The 23,305-nt window shown below is 41.5% G+C and overlaps 2 protein-coding genes across 2 annotated transcripts in view; both read left to right on the plus strand.

Moving 5' to 3' along the window:
- Window positions 1-18,013, plus strand: part of LOC144659408 (sacsin-like) — a 29,429-nt gene extending 11,416 nt beyond the window's left edge. Inside the window, exons 4-10 of the mRNA XM_078519822.1 lie at window positions 313-423; window positions 706-853; window positions 1,653-2,658; window positions 3,373-3,944; window positions 4,291-15,380; window positions 15,755-16,034; window positions 17,347-18,013. Of these exons, the coding sequence (XP_078375948.1) occupies window positions 313-423; window positions 706-853; window positions 1,653-2,658; window positions 3,373-3,944; window positions 4,291-15,380; window positions 15,755-16,033 (13,206 nt within the window). The 3' untranslated portion in view covers window position 16,034; window positions 17,347-18,013. The remainder of the gene's footprint in view (window positions 1-312; window positions 424-705; window positions 854-1,652; window positions 2,659-3,372; window positions 3,945-4,290; window positions 15,381-15,754; window positions 16,035-17,346) is intronic.
- A 3,389-nt stretch (window positions 18,014-21,402) lies between these two features.
- LOC144660090 (uncharacterized) lies at window positions 21,403-23,287 on the plus strand. Its single transcript, XM_078520648.1, has one exon. It carries the CDS (start codon window positions 21,823-21,825, stop codon window positions 22,948-22,950), a length of 1,128 nt encoding a protein of 375 aa, XP_078376774.1. The 5' UTR covers window positions 21,403-21,822; the 3' UTR covers window positions 22,951-23,287.
- The last annotated feature ends 18 nt before the right edge of the window (window positions 23,288-23,305 follow it).

Raw genomic sequence — 23,305 nt, forward strand, 5'->3', positions numbered from 1 at the left:
ATTCATTGTTTGTTATCGGCTACAAGTGAAAGTGATTACGATGTGTATCAATATGTTTTGGTCTACTTTAGTCCACCAAATAAGGTGAAACATAGGTATGATAGTTAATTGGACTATCGTGGATCACGTGATCAAAAAAATATCCTCGCCGTGAAAAAAAAAACAAGCTAACCTCTGTAGGAGAGCTCGCCTTTCGTTTTTCCAAAAGTTTGTATTTCAGAAATCCTTGCATTTTTGCGTTAGAAGTTGAAGATATTCTTGCAATAGTAGATACTTTCACCATTATTTATCATTCGTGTCTCTTGTATGAAGGAGCTGATTCAAAATGCGGAGGACGCTAACGCAAGTCACGTCAAGTTCTTGCACGACAAACACAGCTATGGTAAAGCTCATCTTTTTGACGAGGACCTTGCTCAGTTTCAGGTAAACCAACTATTCGTTATCACTGGTTATACCAAAACATACTTCGACGACACGAAAATGGTTTCACCTTCTGTCTGAAAGACAGATCAGTAGGCGCAAAAAATACGCACACCTGGTCTGCTTTTGCAGGAAGTGCAGATACAAGTGCATTTACGCCTTTTCCCGTGTAAGAACAGGCAATGAACATGCACAGTATACAATATTGCAGACTGACGTCTCGTGTCTTATACTAGAAACGGTTAGTCAAAGCGGACTGTTTTATTTGTTTACACTGTCAAACAGGGTCCAGCACTTTACGCCTACAACAACGCACGGTTTACTAAAGAGGACTGGAGAGGTATTCGACTGGTCTGTGATAGTATTAAAGTGGAAGATCCAATGAAAGTCGGTCGGTTTGGTTTAGGATTCAAGTCTGTATTTCACATGACAGGTATGCTCAGCAAACTCCTTGTTAATGAACCTTCTTTACAAAGTGGTAAATTTGAAATCCTTACCCTGTAAATGAGTTGGTAAAGGGATTTACAGCTGTGCCGGGTTGTTCAAGGACCAAGATAAGCGAGAATTTTAATTTCAGTCTCTAACTGCTTCGTGGTGGTTCTTTCCGGCCCTTTTTTTCTTCAGCTTTGTATTTCGTTTTTCGTTTTGCTGATTTAATTTGGATTGCTCCCGCCTCGATTATTATGTCAATGCTTTCTACATTAATTTTACATTTATTTGATAGTTTTGATTAATAGCTTGTTTGTTTTTGTCTAATCTTGAAAATGTACAAAACATCAGCTGAGAAAAACACTTTTTCACAAACGAAATTGAAACCTCGATTAACTTTTCATCCTGTAATACTATTAGTCAGTTTTCGAACAACCCGGCTCTCACGAAAACTTGTCCTGGAGGATTTTTCAGAGATCGATGATCAAATCACTTGAATTTTAGCACCCCATATAAGGCAATCCATGACGCAAAATTTAGGAGAACCTAAGGTTCACGGAGTAAGAAATGATTGCACGCATAAATGACCTCTTAATTGGAGGCAGAGCTGCCAAGGTTCGACAAGATTTACAACGTTACTTAAAATAGAAAAGTTGGAAAACTTATGTCTTCCTTTAATGAATGCAATTGTCGTGTATTTTGATGTATTTTTATAAATTAAAGCTATGGTTATGAAATGGTAACGGTTAAGAAAAATTCGTCTATCGATTACTCAATTTCTTTAGTACTTTTTTCATTCTCAGATTTGCCAAGTTTGCTCAGCGATACCCAAATTGGCTTCATTGACCCTCATGGTGTTCACTTTTCTGACAAGTACCACAGACGGACAGGAAAACATTGGCGACTTCATGAAGACCGTGCAGAGATGGACAAGATTTCAGACCAGTTCCTTCCTTACAAGGAAATCTTTGACTGTACTGGTGAGGTGTTTTCCCAGGGATTTTACGATGGTACCCTGTTCCGTTTTCCCTTTAGGACCGAACCTTCCGACTTGTCAGGGACACTGTACTCGGCTGAGAAGATGGACACGCTGTTTGAAAGTTTTGAGGCTGACGCTCATTTGGTACTCTTGTTTCTCCAACACCTGGAATCGATTGAGCTTTATGTGAGAGAAGAGTCGCAGTCCGACCCTGAAAGAGTATTTCAAGTTAAAATTGCCGACAAAAGCCTCCAAACAGTTCGCGCGAAGAGGAAGGAGTTTCGCGGAAAGATAACACCTGGAAAGCTGATGACAGAATCTGTGACAGTGACGTACCCAATCACAATAGAGACAGTCAAGTTCGACTCACTCTTTGGTGACACTGTGAAGCAGCATTCCTTCCTCGTTACGAATTATTTTTGTGGAGCGGAGGTTTCTATGAGGTTCAAGATGCTAATGACAGATAAAGAGCTAAACTATCTACCCACGGTTGGTGTTGCCATGGCATTGCCAACAGGTCCCAAACTGCAGACACCCGACATCAAAGGCCACGTGTTTTGTTTTCTACCATTGCCGGTGCAGAAGAAGAGCCTGACAGGTTTGCCAGTGCACGTTAACGGCTTCTTTGCTTTGAGCCAGAACAGACGTTACATCAAATCTCCAAACGCGGATCAAGAAGATCGGGAGATGATAGGTCGGCAGCTGACTGACAAGTCGCTGTTGTGGAACAGGTGTCTTCTAGAGGAGGCCATACCCAGAGCGTATGCCACGATGATTTTCAAAGCCATTAACGAGAAGTCCTTTTTCATACCCAGGACATCGATCTACAAGTAAGTGTTATTTAACTACATGTATATTGTCTGAGGATTGATACGGTAAAAAATGTTCTTGCATTTAGAATTAGCAAAACGTATTTCTAATATCCGTCGTTATCGGCTTTGAGAAGTTGACGATTGAATGTTTAAATTTTAAGTTGTAATAAATTTCGCGATCAGGAGAACTGTTACAAGAAGCTGTGTGCGCATGTTTTTACTATTTCAGGAGTTTCTGTTAAGATGAAATGAATTTATATCCTCTTGTTTTTATAAAGGCGAAGTTACATACGTATACAAGGAATATCGTTCTTACTTAAACCCTATTCAGACCGGGCTTTATTGGATCTTTAATTTTCAGACCGAGTCCAGTCAGCTCTATTAAGCGAATGCCTTCGCCACCTTTTGCTACTAGATTCACTCAAAATGTTAAACGTACGTTTGAGAAAAGCGACAACAAAGCAAAATTACTGTAATTAGAACTCACTGCAAATTTGTGTTTAAACGTCTGGAAGTTCCGAGAATGATCTTGAGATTAATAATCTATGTCCCAGTCCTCTTAAATAAGGACCACTGTAAATCAGTTCCCCTGGTGTTTGGGATGTGAACGGTAGGTGAATGGTCAACCTTTACAAAATTGGTTACCACTCATTCCAAAGAGGACCACTAAATAACGATTTTGGTATTGCGTAGACAGGCAGGTAAAGTGGTATGCGTATTTTTGTCTTTAAGGGCGTGGCCAGATACCCGTTTTATTGACCAGAAGTGGGAAAAGGTAGCAGAGCCATTGTTTCAGTTTCTACTAAAGAAGGAAGTTGTTTATACCCATGCAGGTGATGGGCACTGGCTAACAGTGGAACAAGTAGTTTTTGATCAACTGTCGGAAAATGAACCCAAGGAGCTGCTTCAACGAGTGTTACTAGCAGCCTATGTACCAGTTGTCTCAGTGCCCAGTCACGTCATGGACGCCATTGCTTGCTATTCAGCTGTACAGAATATCACACCTAGTCTAACAAGGGCAATATTGAAGCGAGTGCCTTCCTGTTACAAGGACCTAAACAGGCGAGACAAACTGTTGCTTCTTCAGTTTTGTCTAAAAGATCGCAAATTTGTCGAACTTTGTGACTTGGAGTTGTTGCCTCTCTCCAATGGTGTCTTTACAACATTTTCAAAGCAAGGAAATCGAATCTATATCTGCTCACGCGACCATCCACGAGAACTTTTTCCGGGTGTAGAAGACCGTTTCCTGGATGGAAAAATCGGTGTGGAGATCATTGAGAAGCTGAAAGAGGCAGCGGAGCAAGGTAAGAACTCTCGGTTGGATCACAGGATTACCCTATCTTACCTGCCATTCTTTTCCTGCAATAATGACCTTAAGAAATGTATTATTATCTTATGACGCACGTGACAGTGGAAAGCAAAACAACTATACTTGTTCACCTATGACTAGCTCAACAAAATGTAATAACGTCAAGTGAAGCTTGCGAGTCTCGATGTCAAGCCAATTTCATTTGCTTCATTTTTTTATGTTTATTTTTATGGTTTAATGAGTTTCTTATATTGTCGTGCACCGCAAGTTCACCTGAGAAAATTCATTTTGTTGTGTGTTTTACAAACGAGACACGCTATGTTTTTATGCTTGTTCTACAGAGGTCACACAATTACGTATCCTTTGTAAAGACGATGTACCACCTCTTCTTCTGCAAGCCCTGCCACCTGAGTGGAATAAGGGCAACACCGTTTTGTGGTACCCCGATGACAGTAACCATAACCATCCTCCAAGAGACTGGATCGAGGTCGTGTGGAGATATCTACAAGAACATTTCACTAGAGCGAAGGACATTCTGAACCTTGGAAAACTACCGCTGATTCCACTAAGCATGGCACAGACACCGGTAACCTTGACGCGACTTTGCCATCCCTCCAGAGTAGTTGTCAAACGCCTAAATGATGATTGGCTTGACGACGAATTGACGAGTGTGTTAATGAAGCTTGGTTTGATTGTCATGAATAATTATCCCACCTTTCTAAGCCACCATCCCGCTGTTTTGGGGACGTTTGTAAATCCGCCGACCACGCAAGGCGTTTTGCGTGCCATGGTGGTTTACTCAAACCAGATGAAAGCTGGAACGTTTTCAGAAATTGTACGCCAGGTTTTGTCTACCAACGAAAAACACCTGTTGCGATCATTTCTGGCCAGTGTCAGACACGTAGGGCCCGCAGAGTACAGTCTTTTGTGCTGCCTTCCCCTTTTGGAGACTTTGTCGAAGAAGTTCGTGTCAAAAGAGGAAGGTCTATGTGCAGCGCCTGATGAAACTCTTCCAGTTTCGCCACAAGAAGAGCTGATTGACGTAACTCAGCAAGATTCTAAGACTTTAGCACTTCTCCTAGGCGTCAAGATTCTAAAGCCCACTGAATTACTTTGCCAAATGGTATTTCCAGATATACAGCGAGGAAGGTACTCTGGAGAGCAGATTGACAAACTCATGACTTATGTGCTGGACCGCTTCGCAAATGACATCCGTAGAAATGCCATGTTCAAACGACATTTAGAGGCGTTGCCGTTTGTCTCCAAACAAAGAGGACGTGCGAGAACATCAGACCTCTTTGACCCCAGAAACGTGGTCCTAAAGAAGATATTTGCTCATGAAGATGTTTTTCCAACCGCTATATACACCAACCAGTCTGTACTCGTCATGTTGCAAGAGCTTGGAATGAAAAGCGAAGAGAGCATCGATGGAGATGATCTCTATCGAAGTGCCAAAGTAATAAGCGTGCTTCCATATCATTCAACTACAGATCAGAAATCGAAAGCCATTTTGCAGTTTCTCAGCGACAATCCCGAGAAAATGCGGGAGAAAATAAAAAAACAGCCACTAGGAGTCTTACTAGGAGACATTCCGTGGGTTTCAAGGTTGCAAGAGAGGCCCCCTAACTATCCTCCGGGACTGCCATGGTGGGAAACACACGGAGAAGAAGGCGTACGCTTTTTCAAGCCAACTGAAGTGAAGAGTCACCATTTCGCAAACCTCATTGGAACGGTTATGCCTGTTGTAAAGATGGAGACTACAAATCAAATTTCTGAGTATTTTGGCTGGCAAAGCCAACCCAGTGTCGTCCAAGTCGTACAGCATTTGCAGACTGTGATCAAATCATACTCAGAAGACGAAAAACCGTTCTATATGGTTGTGATAAAGGAAATTTACTTGTTCCTGAGCCGAGCAAGATTCGCTGATGTGAGTTTTGCATTTGAGTGCATTAAAGAATTTGACTGGGTATGGAATGGCGATGGCTTTTCCTCACCTAGCCATGTTCTATCCATAAAGCCACACATTGATCTTACACCTTACATACGTTCTCTTCCTTCTGACATGATTAAGTACTCTGGCCTGTTTTACCGTTTTGGTATGAGGGAACAAAGTGACCCAGCTGTTTTGGTTCAAGTCCTCACCATCATTAAGGAGAAGTATGACGATGAAAGTGCCGTGTTCAGCGCTTCAGAAGTAAAGCATGATCTCCAGTTGTCCGTCAACATCCTGAATGAGTTGGCAAACGAGCAGTTGTCCGACGAAATCCAAGCGCAGATTGTCTTTCCAACGCATATCAAAGACAACTCACATGTCAGGCTTGAACCAGTAGAGAACTGCATGTACTGTGAACACGACGAGTGGCTAAAGAAGGAAGGTGACGATGAAGACATGGACTATTTTTATGTACACCCCCATGTCCCGAACAGTACTGCTGAGCGCCTTGGTGTTCCAACTCTCACTAATCGAATGCTAGACGCAGATGAGCTCTCCATAGGAGAAGAGTTTGGACAGGAAGAAAGACTTACAACTCGACTTAACCGACTTCTAGAAGAGTACACGGACGGATTTTCAGTTCTGAAGGAGCTTGTTCAAAACGCGGACGATGCCGGTGCTACGGAAGTCAGATTCCTCTATGATGAAAGAACGAACGAGGATGCCATGACCTGTTTGATTGACGAAGGTATGAAAGGATGTCAAGGTCCTGCTTTGTGGGTCTACAACGATGCTGAATTTAAGGATGAAGACTTTGAGAACATTGCAAAACTGAATGAAGCAACAAAAGTGCAGGATACCGAAAAAATTGGCCGCTTTGGACTTGGCTTCAATGCAGTGTACAATTTGACAGATGTTCCTATGTTATTAAGTAGGAACTATCTTGCGATATTTGATCCTCACACGTCATACCTCGGGAAGGCCATCAAAAGCAAAAGGAAGCCAGGATTGAAGATTGATCTTAACAAAGATGTGAAGAGGCTTCGCAAATTCACAAATCAGTTTAAACCATTCAATGGCATCTTTGGCTGCGATTTGCACTTAGACAGAGAAGACAATTCATTTGATGGAACACTTTTTCGATTTCCGTTGAGAACCAGCGAGCAAGCTTTAAGAAGTGAGATTAAGAGGCTCGCATACAATGACGAGCAAATGCGAGAATTGCTGCTTATGCTTGTGAATGGCGCCAAAACCTTACTACTGTTCACACAGAATGTACTCCGAGTCAGCATATTTTCTTTGAAAGCATCTGCCAGTGAAAATCAAAAGATGACATTGACGTTTCAAGTCAGCAAGTCACTATCAAGAGCTGGAATAGTTAGGAACTTGTCTGTCCCTGTAACGTTACCGGAGACGGCAAATAAGCTGACGAAAGAGGACCAGGATTTCTTGAAGCAGTGCAATTTTCTTCAAGCATCATCACGAGTTACTCGCGCTTTTAGGAAGGGGGTTTCAACGAAACTGATAACATCGTCCATGAAAGTTGACATAAAGTGCAGCTTTACCGAGTACGGATGGAGATTCTTTGCATCTGACTTGCCTTTTCGTCAGGAGTGTAGCACGTGGCTTGTGGTGTCCTCTATGGGTAATGGTCAAGCACTGCGTTTTGTTAAGAATGATTTGAGCCTCCTTCCATCGGCAGGGGTAGCTGTTCAGTTGATTCAAAATGGCTCTGACAACTGTTTGCCCTTACCTATAGTGAAGAGTGATGATGATGGATACTCTGTCAATGGGATCCTGTTTTGCTACCTCCCTCTTCCAATCCACAGTCGCCTTCCCGTGCACGTGAATGGAGCATTCGCGTTAGCTGCTAACAGGCGTCATTTGCAGGAAAAAGTTGAAGATGACAAGAAATGCTATGGAGTGGACTGGAACAATGTACTTATGCAAGATTCCATTTCGTCTGCCTATTTGTGCCTTCTTGAAGATCTGACGTCCATTGCTCCTTCTGATGGACGTTATAAGTTCCATTCTTTGTGGCCAAAAGCGTCTGAGATACATCGTAACTGCTTGCCACTCATGAAGTCCTTCTATGCACATATTGCCAGTGGAAGTTACCCTCTTTTTTCAGATGGACGGAGGTGGCTGGATATTAATCAAGTAGTGTTTCTTGATCCAGAGTTTCGAAATGAGCCAATAGTGGGAGATATCTCGTTTAACGTTTTCCAGATGTTGATGAAAGGAAGCGCAGTTGTCATTGATGTCCCCTTCGATGTCTTACGGTCTTTTCTAGTCTGTGGACTAAGCGAAGTCCTGAAGCCCAAAATCTACAACAAGAGTAGATTTTTCCATGAAGTGTTCTTTCCAAAAATCTCCACTGTGCGTCCAGAGTTGAGAAATGCACTGGTGCTACATGCTATGGATACTAACTGGGATGATCTGGTAAGGACACATGCTTGCATTCCAGCATCGCCATTTGGTGAGACTCTCAAGTTTCCCTCCCAACTCGTACACCCGGAAAAAGACGCAGCTCAACTATTTCTTCCCGAAGATAAAAGGTTTCCTTGTGGAACAAAAAAGTCGTTTCTCGACTCTCAACGACTGGCAAAACTTGAGACTCTGGGAATGATGTCAGATGATCTTCCTTGGCAAGAAATTGCAGAAAGAGCAGAAAGTATTCAGGGACTAAATGCAGCCAACAGTGACGCAGCATTCAAACGGATGAAGTCATTGCTTCAATTTATGGAGAAGATGAAGTACAAAGATAAAACTTCTTTGAACAAGGCCACTCAAAGACGCATTTTAGAGGCTAAATTTCTTCCAGTTCTCAAGAAACCAAATGCATTTCCTCTTCCTTGGAAAGGTGATGAGTTTGGAAGTAAAGTTCTACTCGCACCAAAGGATGTCTTTTTAGAAGAAGAAAAGTACCTTTTGTGTTGCACAGAACCACTGGTCGGTGTTTTTATTCCTCAAGGCGTTAAAGCACTATTGAAGCTGAACAAAAAGCACGCGACTTTGGGCCATGTAATAGCTCAGCTGGAAGCAGCCATTTCCACTGAAGTTGAATTGTTAGAGATTTCTGTGCATAACGAGATAAGCTTTTTGTGCAATGCTGCTTACTTCTTCCTACAGAAAGAGCTTGTAAGCAATGTCGAGGCCGTAAAGCAACTGTTGAATGGCAAAAAGTTTATCCTTGTCGGCAAAATGTTCCTCTTTGCTAACCAGGTGGCCCTACAGCTGAAGACGGATTGTTCGCCATATCTTCATAAGCTTCCAGAATCGTTGGCGGTGGCCTTTCCTAAACTGATGGAAGTTGCTGGCGTGCGGAGACATTTTGAAGAGAAAGATTACATTTCAAGCCTACACCAAATGAAAAGGTTCTTTTCTGACACTGAACTTGACGAGCAAAGCCTTCAAGTTGCCGTGCATCTGGCAGATCAACTAGGGGAAACTCGGAGAGCTTCTGGCTTAGATCCTTCTGAGGTGCAAGAAAAGTGGGGAACTATTTATCTTCCTGACTCTGTAGGAGTTATGCGAGCAGTACCTGACCTTTGCATCAATGACTGTCCTTGGATGCCTGATGAACCAGATGTGCTTTTTGTCAATGCGAAAATTCCTTCGCTAACATGTTACCGCGTGGGTGTTAAAACACGAATTGAAGAAGCCTTGCGGGATAATGTTGTTGGCATACCTTTTGGACAGAGCGAGAAACTCACAAATCGCCTGAAACGAATTCTAACATGCTACCCATGCGAGAAAGAAATTTTGAAAGAGCTTCTTCAAAATGCAGATGATGCAGAAGCAACTGAGATTTGTTTCATAAAAGACCCTAGGCACCATCCCGATGTAAAAGTCTTTAAAGACAAGAATGGAAAACGAGGTTGGCAACCACTACAGGGTCCTGCATTATGTGTTTACAACAACAAGCCTTTCACCACTGCCGATATTAATGGAATACGGAACCTTGGTGAGGGTAGCAAGGGCGATGATCCAAACAAAACAGGTCAATATGGTGTCGGTTTTAATGCTGTGTACCATTTAACAGATGCACCGTCCTTCATTTCAAAAGGAGAAGAGATTGGAGATGTCTTGTGTGTGTTTGACCCACACTGTAAGTTCGCTCCCGGTGCAAGTACCCAAGAGCCTGGACGAATGATTAAAGTTAGTACAACCCTCCAGGGACGTTTCCCTGATGTTTTTCCCTGTTATCTGGGAGAACATTTTCCAAGAGATAACGCAACCATGTTCAGGTTTCCCCTAAGAACAGAACAGATGGCTCGGGAATCCAAGATATCATCAACTCCTGTGTCACTACGAAAGCTGGATACAATGATGGAAGAGCTGAAGAAGGAGTTATTTGAAGTTCTCCTCTTTGTTAACAATGTAAAGAAGATAACACTCTGTGAGGTCAATGGAACAGACGGCAATCTAGTGAATGCTTACACAGTTGAGGCAGCAATGTCAAAGGAGGATGAAGTCAAGAGACGCGAATTCGCTGATTACATCAAGCAGGGTGGAAGAGAAGTTCTTCCAACCGACATTCAAGTAGCAAGAGTGTCCTATGTCTTAAACATTACAGATTCTCTTGGCAGCGAAGAAAAATGGCTAATTGTCCAACAGATTGGTTTTGAAAAGCCTGTGACAATGAGAATCCTTAATGCCTTTAAGGACCATCAGCTTGGGATGCTTCCTCGTGGTGGCGTTGCCTGCCTTTTGGAAAAGAAAAATCCAACACGCCCTGTACAAAGACGAAAGAAAGCTTACTGCTTCTTGCCACTCCCGTTTGAAACTGGCCTGCCCGTTCACGTTAACGGACATTTTGCACTGGACCACGAGGCAAGACGAGATTTGTGGAGGGACGAAGCTGGTGGATACCGGAGTGACTGGAACAATGCATTGTTGCGAGATGTGGTGGCATCGTGCTACCTCACGCTGTTGGTCGAAGTGCGGGGTTTTCTTAAACTACCCATCGGCCAAGTTGCCAACCCTGGTACTGAAAATGAGATCATGCAAAAGATTAATGTGTACGAAACCTTTTTCCCCCGTCGAAAACCCACGGATCAGTATTGGAAGACACTGGTTGATTCTGTTTATCAAGAAATCGACAGAAAAGAATTGCAAATTCTTCCAGTGGTTAGAAACAGACCATTGGATGTCCCGAAGAGTACTACCGTAGTTGAAGTTACGTGGCTTCCTCCGACTGGCAGTGGAAAGTACCAAGCATTTTTCAACAACCTTGCAGTAACAGGTCCCTTTGCCATGTCACCTCAAAAGGAGACAGACGAGAACCAAGCAAAAGTACGAAAGAAGTTTGAGGCGATATTACTTGAAAGTGGTTTCAACCTCGTGGCCTTTTCCTTGGCGTTGCATGAATCGTTTCAGCGAGCTGGTGTTACTACAAGCAGCATTTCCCCGAGTTCTGTAATCGATTTCTACAGGACATTCAGCTCTCAAGATCCCTGCTGTACGATTGGACCAATTCCATGCAGTGTAAATGAAACAACATTGAAAGATGCGCTTGGAGTAATTGTTGTGTTGCTGTACTGCAAAGGAGATGGAAGCTTTCTTGACAAGCTACCAGGTCTTCCATTGCTTCTCACACAAGACAACCGCCTTCAATTGTTCTCAAGCAGAGAGCCCAAGTTCCTCCCTCGATATCACGATATTCTGCCTGGCTGTCCGCACATTTTTCTTCACGATCAAGTTTATAGGAAGATATTCAGTGATATGGCAGCGGTAAATACGTCAGTTTTGAAGCCCCTGGATGCAAAAGCATTCGCCGTAAACTTACCTCAAACATTGCCGTGGGATCGCTATGGAAACGACGTGTTTGTTCAGTGGTCTCCTAACCAGACAGCAACACCCAATCAACGATGGATATTCCGGGTTTGGGTTTTCCTACACGAGTTGATGAAAGATGTTCTCAATGACGTAAAAATGGATGAACAGACCAAGAACCTTCAAGTAAAAACGACCCTTGAACCTCTGTCTAACTGGAGCATTCTTCCCGTTACTGAGGCAAAGACTGCAGAGAGAAAAACCTCCCTGTTCCCCTTCTTCCAATCGAGTACGCCTCCGCTGGTGGAACATTTTCTTGTACCCTTTGGGCAAGCAACCTCTGTCCTTGAATTTAAGAATGCTGATTCTTCTAGTCTTAAGCTGGTGGACGCCTTGCGAAAACTTAGTCTGCCTGAGCTTAACACTACTGCAATCTCAACTGCAGGCTCAGGTGCCTTTTCGTACTCGTCGCCAAACTCTGTTATTCTTGCACGTATGATTGTATCATCCCTGAAGGTTCCTGCATCACTCCTTATGTCACTTGACCGAAAAATGCAGTCAGACGTGCAGTCACTTAGAGGAAAATTGGAGCCGCAAGATTGCACAATCATCTTAGAGTACTTCAGTAAAAGTGTGAGCTGCTTGCGAGATGCCGACAGGATCATACTAAGAAGACTTCCTTTTTATCAGGCAACACACGGCGGCTTGATAAGACTTGATGATCGAAGAGTGTGCGTCCTACCAATTGGAATACCACGAAAGGAAATAGACTTGTTGGAGCGTGAGCTTCGTGTAGTATTTCTGGAATCCTTGCATGGTCTTACCGAGTTGTTCAAGTTCCTTGCTCTGGAATGCGTCTCTGCTGTTGATTTGTACTGCACCTTTATTCTTACAAATTTCTCTATTCTTAGCAAAGAGGCAAGGCAGATTCATCTAGAATACATACGCAAATCAATTCTGGAGGATGAAGAGCTAAAGGATGGTGACAAACAAAAGCTTTTGCAGTGTTTGGCAAGTACTCCACTCGTTCCCTCAGCGGATGGCACTCTAAAGACTGCATCCTGTTTTTACGACCCTCAAATTGATGTTTTCCGTACCATGCTTTCAGAAAGCCTGTTCCCATCAAAGCCTTTCAACTCTCCAGAATGGTTGATGTTTCTGCGAACTATAGGTCTGGTTCATAACGTTACCAAGGATCATTTCAAAATATTTGCCACTGACGTTGCACATGAAGCCGCGTCAGCGCTGAGCGAGAACACTTGCAAGAAATCTAAAGTTCTAGTCAATCATCTCGTACACCGACACAATGTAGTGGCTGAAGGACTGCTACAAAGTATCTGCGACATTCGTTTTGTGGCCGGCGACCCAGTCAGGGAACCCCTTCAAGCACTTTGCCTACCGTTTGGAGGCGTCGTAGGTCGTCAGATTCCTTTTTTTGCATTCAAGGGAGCAGTTCCTACTGAACATGCAGAAATTGTTTGGACGAAAGCGTATTTACTTCCAAGGTGGGCAGACCCAAGATGTTGTCGTTATGATCTCAACCTCCCTGCCCGTGTCGGCATGGACAAATATTGTAATACTTTTGTTGCCCAGCTCCAGATTCAAGAGAAGCCACCGATAGATCTTGTCGTTGATCACTGCCAAAAAATATGTCTACAACTTGCGAAGAACAGCGAACAAACAAACGCTTTACCTGAGCAATGGCACACGTTAATGGCAGTCATGGAACGCATCTACACATTTTTGCTAACAAAACCAATTGCAAACAGCGATGCAAAGAACATCCTCGAAAATACACCTTGTATTTTGGTTGAACATGGAAAGAAATTTATTTTGCCTTGTCAAGCAGTCCTCGAGCTGTATGAGCATCTTGAGATTAAGCCGTTTCTTTACGGAATTCCTAAAGAATTTGGCAAGTTTCACCCTTTGTTTGAGAGCCTTGGCTGTTCGAAATGTGTTACGATTTTTCACTATGCCATGGTGTTGGACATGTTGCAGAAGAGATGCCAGAATTCTAAACTGGACCCAAATGAAGTCCTCATATGCGCTAAGGCAGCAAAAGGTTTCTTTGAAAGGCTAGAAGAAGATTTTAAAGAAGTGAAAAGCCTTTCAGGGCTATACCTACCAGGAATGTCTTTGAGTCAAAGCTCTTCGGAGAGGATTCGGATTGTAACGCCTCTCTTCTTGCACAAGTCTTCAGATCTGATTTTCAATGACGCACCCCCTTCTTTCCGGAATCGTCTGCACAACTTTAAACAACTTTTCTTACTTGACCTACGCCTGATGGATGTGACCTGCAGTTCTGCCAACACCAACTATAAAGAGCTTATTATGAAATTGCCTACCGCTTTACATCCCAAAATGCTTTCCTCGGTTGTCAAAGAAAAACTGAGTCCTTCACAGACCGTTGAAACAGTGGCGACTCAAGCTGTGACACATCTTAAGCATCAACTTTCTTCGGCGCAGTTTTGCTCCGGAGTTATCAGATTGATTCGAGACGAGAACTCTCGACAGGAAAGGGAAGTTGATGATGGTGTGATTGCACATATCGAAAGAGGGCTTCGCCGTATAGAGCTTTGTGCCGTAAAAAGCATCAAAACCACACTTTTTTCTGACGGGCTTCCCATTCCAGAAAGTGAAGCAGAAGTGCCATACTTCTTAGACAAGGTTCCGGTTTCTGGTGAAGAGATATGGAGAGTGTACCTTAATGTTGTGACGGGAATGAATGAAAGCACCTCAGCCATGTGGTTGGTGTCTAACGTGTTAGACGAAATATGTGGTGGGCTTCTTGGAAGTAGAGCGGTATTTATTCTCGAGATGTTGCGTTGCCCACTCAGTGACATTTGGTCACTGTTAGATAGTATGGGTGTTCGAAAAGATGACTCGCACCGTGAACAAGGAGATGAAATCTACCCCGATCCTGGCAGCTTTATCCCACTTGAAGACCACCATCGGCTAAATGATGCCTTTGAAGAATTTGAAGCTGGCGAGTATGTGGGATATGAGCTAGAGGACCCAAGTCTGCAGAGGCGGGAAGGAAATGCTACCTACATATACGCTGTCATCATCGAGAAAGTGGGCAATGAGGGTGGCAGTCCCTTAACAAAGCGTTACAGAATCGACATCGGAAATGGCCAAGAAACAGTGGTCGATGCTGCCGACTTGTACAAATTCCATCGCTTAAATATCACAACTTCATCTGAAATTGTCCCATCTGATCATCAAGTGGAGCCTCCTAGAAACAGAAGTAGACAAGAGGTGTTTGATGAGATTTCAGACCAGCTGGAGGATGCATGGAAACTACCAGAAGAGAAGAGACGAAAAATCATTAAGCGACTGTATCTGCGTTGGCATCCCGATAAAAACCTGGGCAATGAAGAATTTTGCAAAGAGATTTGCCAGCATATACAGAACGAAACTTGCCGATTGGAAAGAGGTGAGCCACGGAGTAGTCAAAGCTCGAGCGCAGATACTCGAACGAGGGGTGGTGCTTACGACGATTTGTTTTCTTCCATGGGAGCACGTGCCAGGGAACATCACACACAGCGCCAAAGGTACCGACAAAGACAACAGTCCTCTCGAAACTCCTACAGGACGAATCCTCAACCAGGGGAGGCAAGGCGATGGTTTAAACAAGCTAAGGCCGATGTCGTGGCCGTCGAGAACGACATTGTGTACAGCAATCCTTCCTATGAGTGGGCCTGTTTCAAATGCCACCAGGTAAGGGTTTATTTTTACAAGTGATTTTCCAACTTAAATCTATTTTAATTAGAAACTGTAGTAAATGTTATAGAGGCTTACATAGAAATCATACCTTGAATTACTTACTTATGTCTTAAATGTTGACTGATGTATCAAAAAAATTTCCCATCATGACTGCATCTGGAGAGTAGGAATCAGCAAATTAAAATTTCCCAGGCATACATTTACTGTGCAAATTTGTCTATGAATATGATAGGTGTTCTCGGTGATTTTTATTACTCGTTTTCTATTTCGTATTGCTCAAAGGGTCTTTCTGCCTTCATTTATAAACATTTTATAAATCTTACCAAATAAACGTACCTTCGATTTAACCGAATATTGTGTCTTCGTAGGCGGCAGAGAAGGCCCTGAAAGCCGCTCAGTACAAAATAGATGCTGACAAGACGAGTGTCCACAATTTGGTCGAGAATTGCAACGGTTTAGGTGACTCCGAGTTAACCGAATTAGCGTGGCAGTTGGAGATTCTTGTTGGTGATTCGACTCGCATGCGTTATCCAGATCGGATGCGTTTCCCGCAGATCCCAAACGAGGTTTACTCAGCCGAAATGGCGCAAGAAGCCTTGCAGCTTGCCAAGAAGATTGTCGACCGTGTTAGACACAGGATAATCTAAGGTGCGTGCTAAAGAAAGAAATAACTGACCATAAGTTGGTTTTGGAACTCGTTGTTAATAATATACGGACGAACCGCTCCTTACGGACACCCTTAAAAATACGGACATCACTATATTTCACTCACCTTACTTGGTCTCAGAAAAACCAGAATTTGGTCATATAGTTTTTGCCTTCTCTAATAATACGGACACCCCGTAATAACCACACCCATTTCTGCCCATTGGCTTCCATATTGAAGAGGTTTGGCTGTATTTACACGAGACGGAATTGCGTATATCTCCACACACCAACCTTTTAATATCGGGCAGCAAAACGTTCGTAAATGAATGCATAATGGAATGTACCCATTTTTCTTTTCAAGGCTGGAACTCAGTGAGTAAGCAGGAATTACTAAAAAGGGCGTGATCAATCCCTTTTTAAGGACTAGAAAGTACTAAGTTAATCGTTCTTTGCATCATTTCTGAACTTTGTGGGAAGTTGTTTCAGCATATTGTGACACACTGACATATACACTCACATGTAAACCATTCTCTGTCGTTGTGATGACAACATAAAAGCCATTTTATGTCATTATTTTAATTTGTGTTAACTGAACCGTATGGGCACCATTCTTTGTTTGGCTAGGTTTTTTGCGGGCTTTTGTTTTACATTTCTCATATAAATTCGATTGAGGCCTACGTCTGCAAATTGTCATACGCCCGTGTTAAGTGCAGTTCTGTTGTAAGATATATCTTGAGGGATTTGTGTTGCATCGCAAACTAAAATGTTGGTTGATTCGTAAGATATTAAATGCCGTGTTAACATTAAACAACGCGTAAATTGATCCCGGGGGGGGGGGGGGTACTCCCATATGTGGCCTAAATGGGTATGTGCCGCCCGATAGGGTAGGGTTTTTGAGGTTCTCGGTCCTTAAATAGGGTATCATTTTTGCTCCTTTTGGCAATGTGTTCCCGGTGTGATCCTTATATATGGTACCTAAATTCTATTAGCTAAAATAAACGCCCAGCTAAACGACAAAAGATATTTGAAAACTGAATTTTCTGTTCAGGTATTAGAAAAGCGATTTTATAAAGATTCGTGTCTTGCCGTGCGCGGTTAGCCGTTATTTGGGTCGTCACGGAACGTTTCTCTTCCCCTTGAATAGGGTGTCATTTTTCGGTTTTGGGCCTTAAAAAGGGTATCAATTTTCGCTTTCTTTATCCTTAAATAGGGTCAGGGTTTAAGAACCTTGGCGGCACACCCCTATCCGAAATTTATGGGAGTGCTCCCCCCGGGAAATTGATTAACTAATGCTCTGAACTGCATTTGACAGGGTCTGACAGGTACTTTTACAGAAACGCTTCAAACGAGGGTCCATCTTAACCACCAATGGCCAATGTTGCGACGCATGTGTACACCCGGTGGATGATGTCAACTTTATTGAACAATCTACTTTCGAAATGAGTCATATAAAACATTGATTTTTCGAGATGTTCTCATAAGGACAAATTCAAACCCGTGCATGGTTTCGGCATGGGGTTTCTGGCTCCGAATTTGTGTATGTTTGTTTTCATGTTCAGTGTACCGTATAACGTTCAAACCTTAGCTAATCTTAGTAGTAGGTATAAACGTATTTAGCCAGTATATCAAAGCAGATTCTTATTACTGAAGAACTTCTAAGTTTTTAATCGTAACGACGTTAATAGCTTACTTTCATTTTTTTTCTAACGTTTAAGTGTACAGCACTTGTGTTTATACACGAACAAGCAAATATGAGAACATTTGACCGATGATTATTTGACATTGGATGCATGTAAGCTCGTGCAGTAGTTATTTGGTTTTTCTTCGAGTAGAGCTTATTCACCTACAAGAGGATAAAGTTTTAACGTGACTTTTCGATCACTTACCTTTGAATCACAGAATAGGCAAAAACAGAGTCGTTAGTCTTCTTGTTACTTAGGCTCAATTATATTGTTAGTTTGCAAGACAGCTATAAACGTAGCTCCGTTATGTTATCCCAGAAAAATTAAAGACACGCGTTTCTGAAGTTCGTCTTAGTTTAAACACGAGTCGTTTCCTAATTTAACCGTTATAGTTACGTATGTATCAGTAGAATAAAAAAAAAATATATAAATACCTGGTTTTAAAAATTAATTTGTAGGCATGCCACTTAAACAGAGGAAATGGATAGTCGCGTTGTTATTACAAATACGTTCTAATTTTGACACCGTATTTTAAAGTAGAAGTGTTTTAATAGCAGTGGATCGGAGTAGGATTTTATCTTCTTTTTGTTTTTTAAGTGGTCTTTTAAATATTTACAGCAGTTTTATGAAGACTCCGTAAAACAGAACAAAACAGTACTTTACTAAGTTAGAAGTTATTCTGTTCAATATTTCTTAGTCGCTTTCTGAAATAATGGAATGTGTTAGTGTTGTCGAAGAAACGCAACTCAATTACTATAAATGAGTACAGATAATTTGATATGAAGTAGCATGCAAAACTTGTAAGAGAAAAGCCGAAAAAATAAAAGTTTTTGTTCAGTTGAAACTCTTGCTTGATTTCTAAAAACCAAGGATACGTAATCGATGATCAATGACATCGATGAGTAATCGATGATTAATTTATGAGTAATTAACTAATTAGTCATTGATTACTGCCGATGATCAATGAATAATCGATGAATAATCAATGACTAATCGAAGACAGAATATTTTGTGGCCAATTGATTACTCATCGATGTTACTGATAAGTCATTGATGTCATTGATTACTCATTGATTACCTTTTAAGCAAATGAAAGATCATAGCAGTAATGTACTCAACTTAAGCAGTTGAGAAAAGGAAGCCTGAAAAAAAAATCATCACTCATTTGTTACAAATTTCTCGCCAGCTTCTGCTAGTATCCCCTTATGGTTTAGCAAAATGATGTTTATGTAGTAGATAAAAATGAGTGGAAGATCTGTATGGGCGTTTACAATGATAAGCCGATACGCGAGCCATTGTAAACGGCCATACAGATCGGAGGCGAATATTTTATTCTACTTGTGAAATGAAAACAATAAATTGAATGCAAAGTATTGTTATGCGCTTCGGAAGAGATCTGTATCAAAAGTCGATGAATACTAATAAGCTGAGCAGGAATTTGTATCAAAAGTTAATTCTATGTTTGATTAGTATTGGGGTTTACGGTTGTGTCAGGTGATCTGAATACTGTACTGGAATTGGTTTGCACCATCATGAATAGTCATCAATTACACATTGATCATTGGCAATGATCAATGATTAATCAACTGATTACCTTTCGATAACTTATCGATTTCTCATTGATGTCATTAATTCCATATCCCTGATTCATTGTATGGAAAAGCAGACAGTTGATCGGCCTTCGATAAGCAATTGTTAAAGTGGCTTTGTCACGGATTTTAACATATTTTTGAACTGTCATAATTTATATTTGTGTCATAGGAAACCTGAAAATAATGGCCCATTTTTATTTAAAAATTGCTATATTAGAGTACTGAGACTGTTAAGAAGTACCTTTGGCTGTGGATGTTTCGGATGAAATGGAAATGGATTGCAACTTGAAAAATTAAGGCTTAACCTTTCAAGTTGTTTCTGCGAGTCTTAAAAAGAAATCGATATTTAAAGCCGTGGTTTTATTTCTCTCCGCAAAGTATGGTTATATCTACTTTTAGATGTTCAAGGATAATGTTTTTCTAGGTTAAGTTGCCTACCACTAATTTCCGAACAGTTTAGACTAAAATTCTGCGAAATCCCCGTGACGGAGCTCCTTTAACGATTTAAGAGAAAAAATGACTGTCTGACTCACCCCTTAAAAAAACATGATACGTGGCTTCTGATTGGTGCCATTTTATTGCCTTACATCGGTTTAGGACAACGCTTTAGGCGGTGAAAGAACTTTGAAGTGAAACTACAGATTTGTAGATAAGACGACATGGTCAGGTCTTGATTGAAAAGAAGGAAATGCGACAATGTGATTGGCCGGCCCGGAATAGCATGCCATACTGGTACAAGGAGTGAATTTGATCTTTGGACGTAACGCAAGAGTGTTTGTCCTGCCAGCGTATTGCAGCGTATTGCGAATGAATTAACCACAATACTCGTTTCAGGCACTCCGAACTGGACTCCGACAATCTAGTTTCACTAGATCGAAAGCGACGGAGTCATCAGCCGCGGAAATTGGAACTCTGCTTGCGGCTTCGTCGGTTTGATTTTCACTAGATTGTAACGCTCTGCGCTTCTGATTACGACTCCGACTCCGATGGACTTGCTAGCGAAAACCGCCCTTTAGTATTTATGTGCTTTCGCAATACATATCGCCTGATCGTGTGTTAAAACGAGCATGCACGGCTGTTATTTAATCCGATTTTCAAAAACCTCATTCTCTACAAACTATTTAGTGAAATATAAAGAAGTGTTTGAGGTGCACTGTACGAAAATACCTTTCTTTTCTTGTATGATGATAGCTTGCTTTATTATTATTGTTGCCATAAAAGTAGTACCAATGCTGAGGCTAACATTTACAAGGTCATACATGTAAAATAGATTAATGTATATTTCATCATTTCAACTTTAGCATTCAAATTATCTTTAAAACAACAATTCATAGACAAAAGCAAAAGTCAAAAGCAAACAGATTTCAAAACTCAAGATGGGACAAGAGGATTTTTATCTGTTCCTCACATACTATATTTGATACTGAAAAGGTAAAAAAAATTACCATTGTTATACATCCGCAGTTTCTCTTGCTCTAAAAACTATTCTCATTGGCTGATTCGTGATCACGTGACCTTTCATGAATTAAATTGAATCCTGATCGGTATACATTTTTGTCAAATGTATCCCGATCAGGATAAATTGACCTTAACGTGATCAATAACCAGAAAAAGCACGTGATCAAAACGTGACCAAGGCCGATAGCGTGATAGTGGGATGATGTTTTTAAAGCTCACTTCTCGGCGATTCCAGGAAATTTGTCGCTAGTTCTTCGAAAGTTCGTGAAACACAGTAGAACAGTTTGAGGATAAAACCAGCGCTTTCTACTTTTCATTCGAAACACGAAGTCAAAAAACTTTTAGAGCAGAAGGATTTCGAAAATGCCTTTGCTTTCTTTTGTACGTATTTTACAATGTATATATTTGTCTTACATTTGTAGTGTTTTATAGCGGAAGAAATAAGTCGTGCTCAGGCGTGCTGCTGTTAACGCTAATTTGTTTGTTCGTTTGTTTGTTTAATTTGTTCATACTCTGGATGTATAACAAAGCACTTAATGTCTGGTCCTTCGGGAAACAGTTCAGACAGTTAATTAGTTTTGTTTTCTCTCGAATCTCGGCTTCAACACATTCATCACTTTTTTCATCACTAACAAACATTAAGATGAAGATAGAGAAATCGTAATGTCATTTTATTGCGGGTCATTTCCTGTTACTTGACAGTCTGCGGTTCATGGCTCTCTGACCAATCAGGAGACAGTACGTGTTTATAGCGTGTATAAAAGATTAGTGATCTTTTACATTCGCCCCTTCCTACTATCGCCATCATCCTGTATTCAACTATCTTGTCGCTAGATAAGTTTTTTATAAACGTGGCGGAATTTTGATCGTGTGATCGTGTGATGCTCACTGATCAGGCTCAGTGATTATTGTTGAATAATCCCCGAGGCGAACAACAATAACCACTGAGCCTGAGGCGAATAATTGTTAAATGTTCACCGCAATCTTGTCTGATGAAGGAGACAAAGGTGAGCCGGAATCCGAACGGAACTTAGCAACTTGCTAGGACAAATTTCAATGACATTTACGAGCAGCAAGAGCAAACTACTAATCAATATTGGAATACTGGGCCAAAACAACAAAGCAGCGAAGAAAAGAACATCTGCATTTAGCGTTCCACTCCGTCATTCTTCTTTGCCCCCCGGGGATGCAGCCGGGGATGAAATCCCTTTTATCATGGAGTGCAAACCAGAATCGTTCTTGCAACAGCACTGGAAACAATGGCTTCCCGCTTTCCCTCCTGCAGTTATCAAGTCACTGAACGAAGAATTACAGGATGACGTTCCAGTCGTGACTTTGGAGCCATTCCAAGCAATCCCGAAGCACAAGCACGGCGTGGATCCAGATATTCTGTACGAAGTACAACTGAAGAGCTCGATACTTCACATTAAAGCGCCAACGCCAAGACACATGGACGAGAATGCCATTTCTTATCCTTGCATGGTTAAAGTCGACAAGAGCTTAGCTGGGCTTGGAAACAGTCTTGTTAACAATGAGGACGACTTGTCCGCCACTTTGCGACAAATTAGAGAGGTGCTCGGCTGGAAAGGAGGGATTGTGTTCCAAGAATTCATCCCTGGTGTCAAAGAAGTGCCCAGCTGTCATTTTAACCTGCTTAAATCTGGGGAAATCTTCTGGATCGGCACAGCGATCGCAGGATTTGATGGATATTCCTATACCTCCGGAACAGTGGACTGGGAGAAGCACGAGGAGTATGAACATCTTTTGTATGAAGAGTTCACTGTACCAATTAAAAATTATCTTCAAGAGCGAGGCTACTTTGGCTTGGTCAATTTTGAGGTCTTGATTACAGATCACGGGAATTATCTGGTCGATGTAAACCCGAGAATTGGTGGTGATACCGCACATGTATTACTGGCTCGCTACATGGCTTTAGATTTTGGCTTGAAGCATTCCAAAATTTTTTTCTACAACCAGCACAAAACGCCAGCTAAGAAGTTGGTTGAGAAGGCAAATGGCATCAACAAAAATGGAGAAGGAATAGTTATTGTTCTATCTGCCGTTGATGAGGACGAAGGATGCAACAACAACAACAACAACAAACAACAATGCGAGTCTTTCTTGTCTGTTTTTGCCAAGACACCAGAAATGGTGCAAGCTCTCTTTCAGAGCATGAACAACTGATACATATTATAGAACTCGTATGAAACGATTTTTATTTTAAATGACATAATAGTGATAAAACGTCTGAAATCTGAGTCTTTCAGATAGTTCAGTATAAGCTAGTATAACAGTTCACAAGAAAGACAATACTTCTATATATTACATAACTTAGGCCCGCGTTTCTCTGCGATAGCTCAGAACAAGATTTATACGCCGTCTTTAATCGTTATTGTAAGGACGTCGATAGTAATAGGGATTTGCATGAATGGTCATTAGCACAAATTTAGGCTATTTACATGTAGGTTATTAATAGTTTCTTATTTTCTGAAGAAAAAATTACATTGTTGCTATAATAGAATTTTTTGTGGTATTCAGC

This window comes from Oculina patagonica, chromosome 7 (genome assembly GCF_052425735.1).
Source record: "Oculina patagonica isolate OP01 chromosome 7, crgOcupat, whole genome shotgun sequence".
Taxonomy (NCBI): domain Eukaryota; kingdom Metazoa; phylum Cnidaria; class Anthozoa; order Scleractinia; family Oculinidae; genus Oculina; species Oculina patagonica.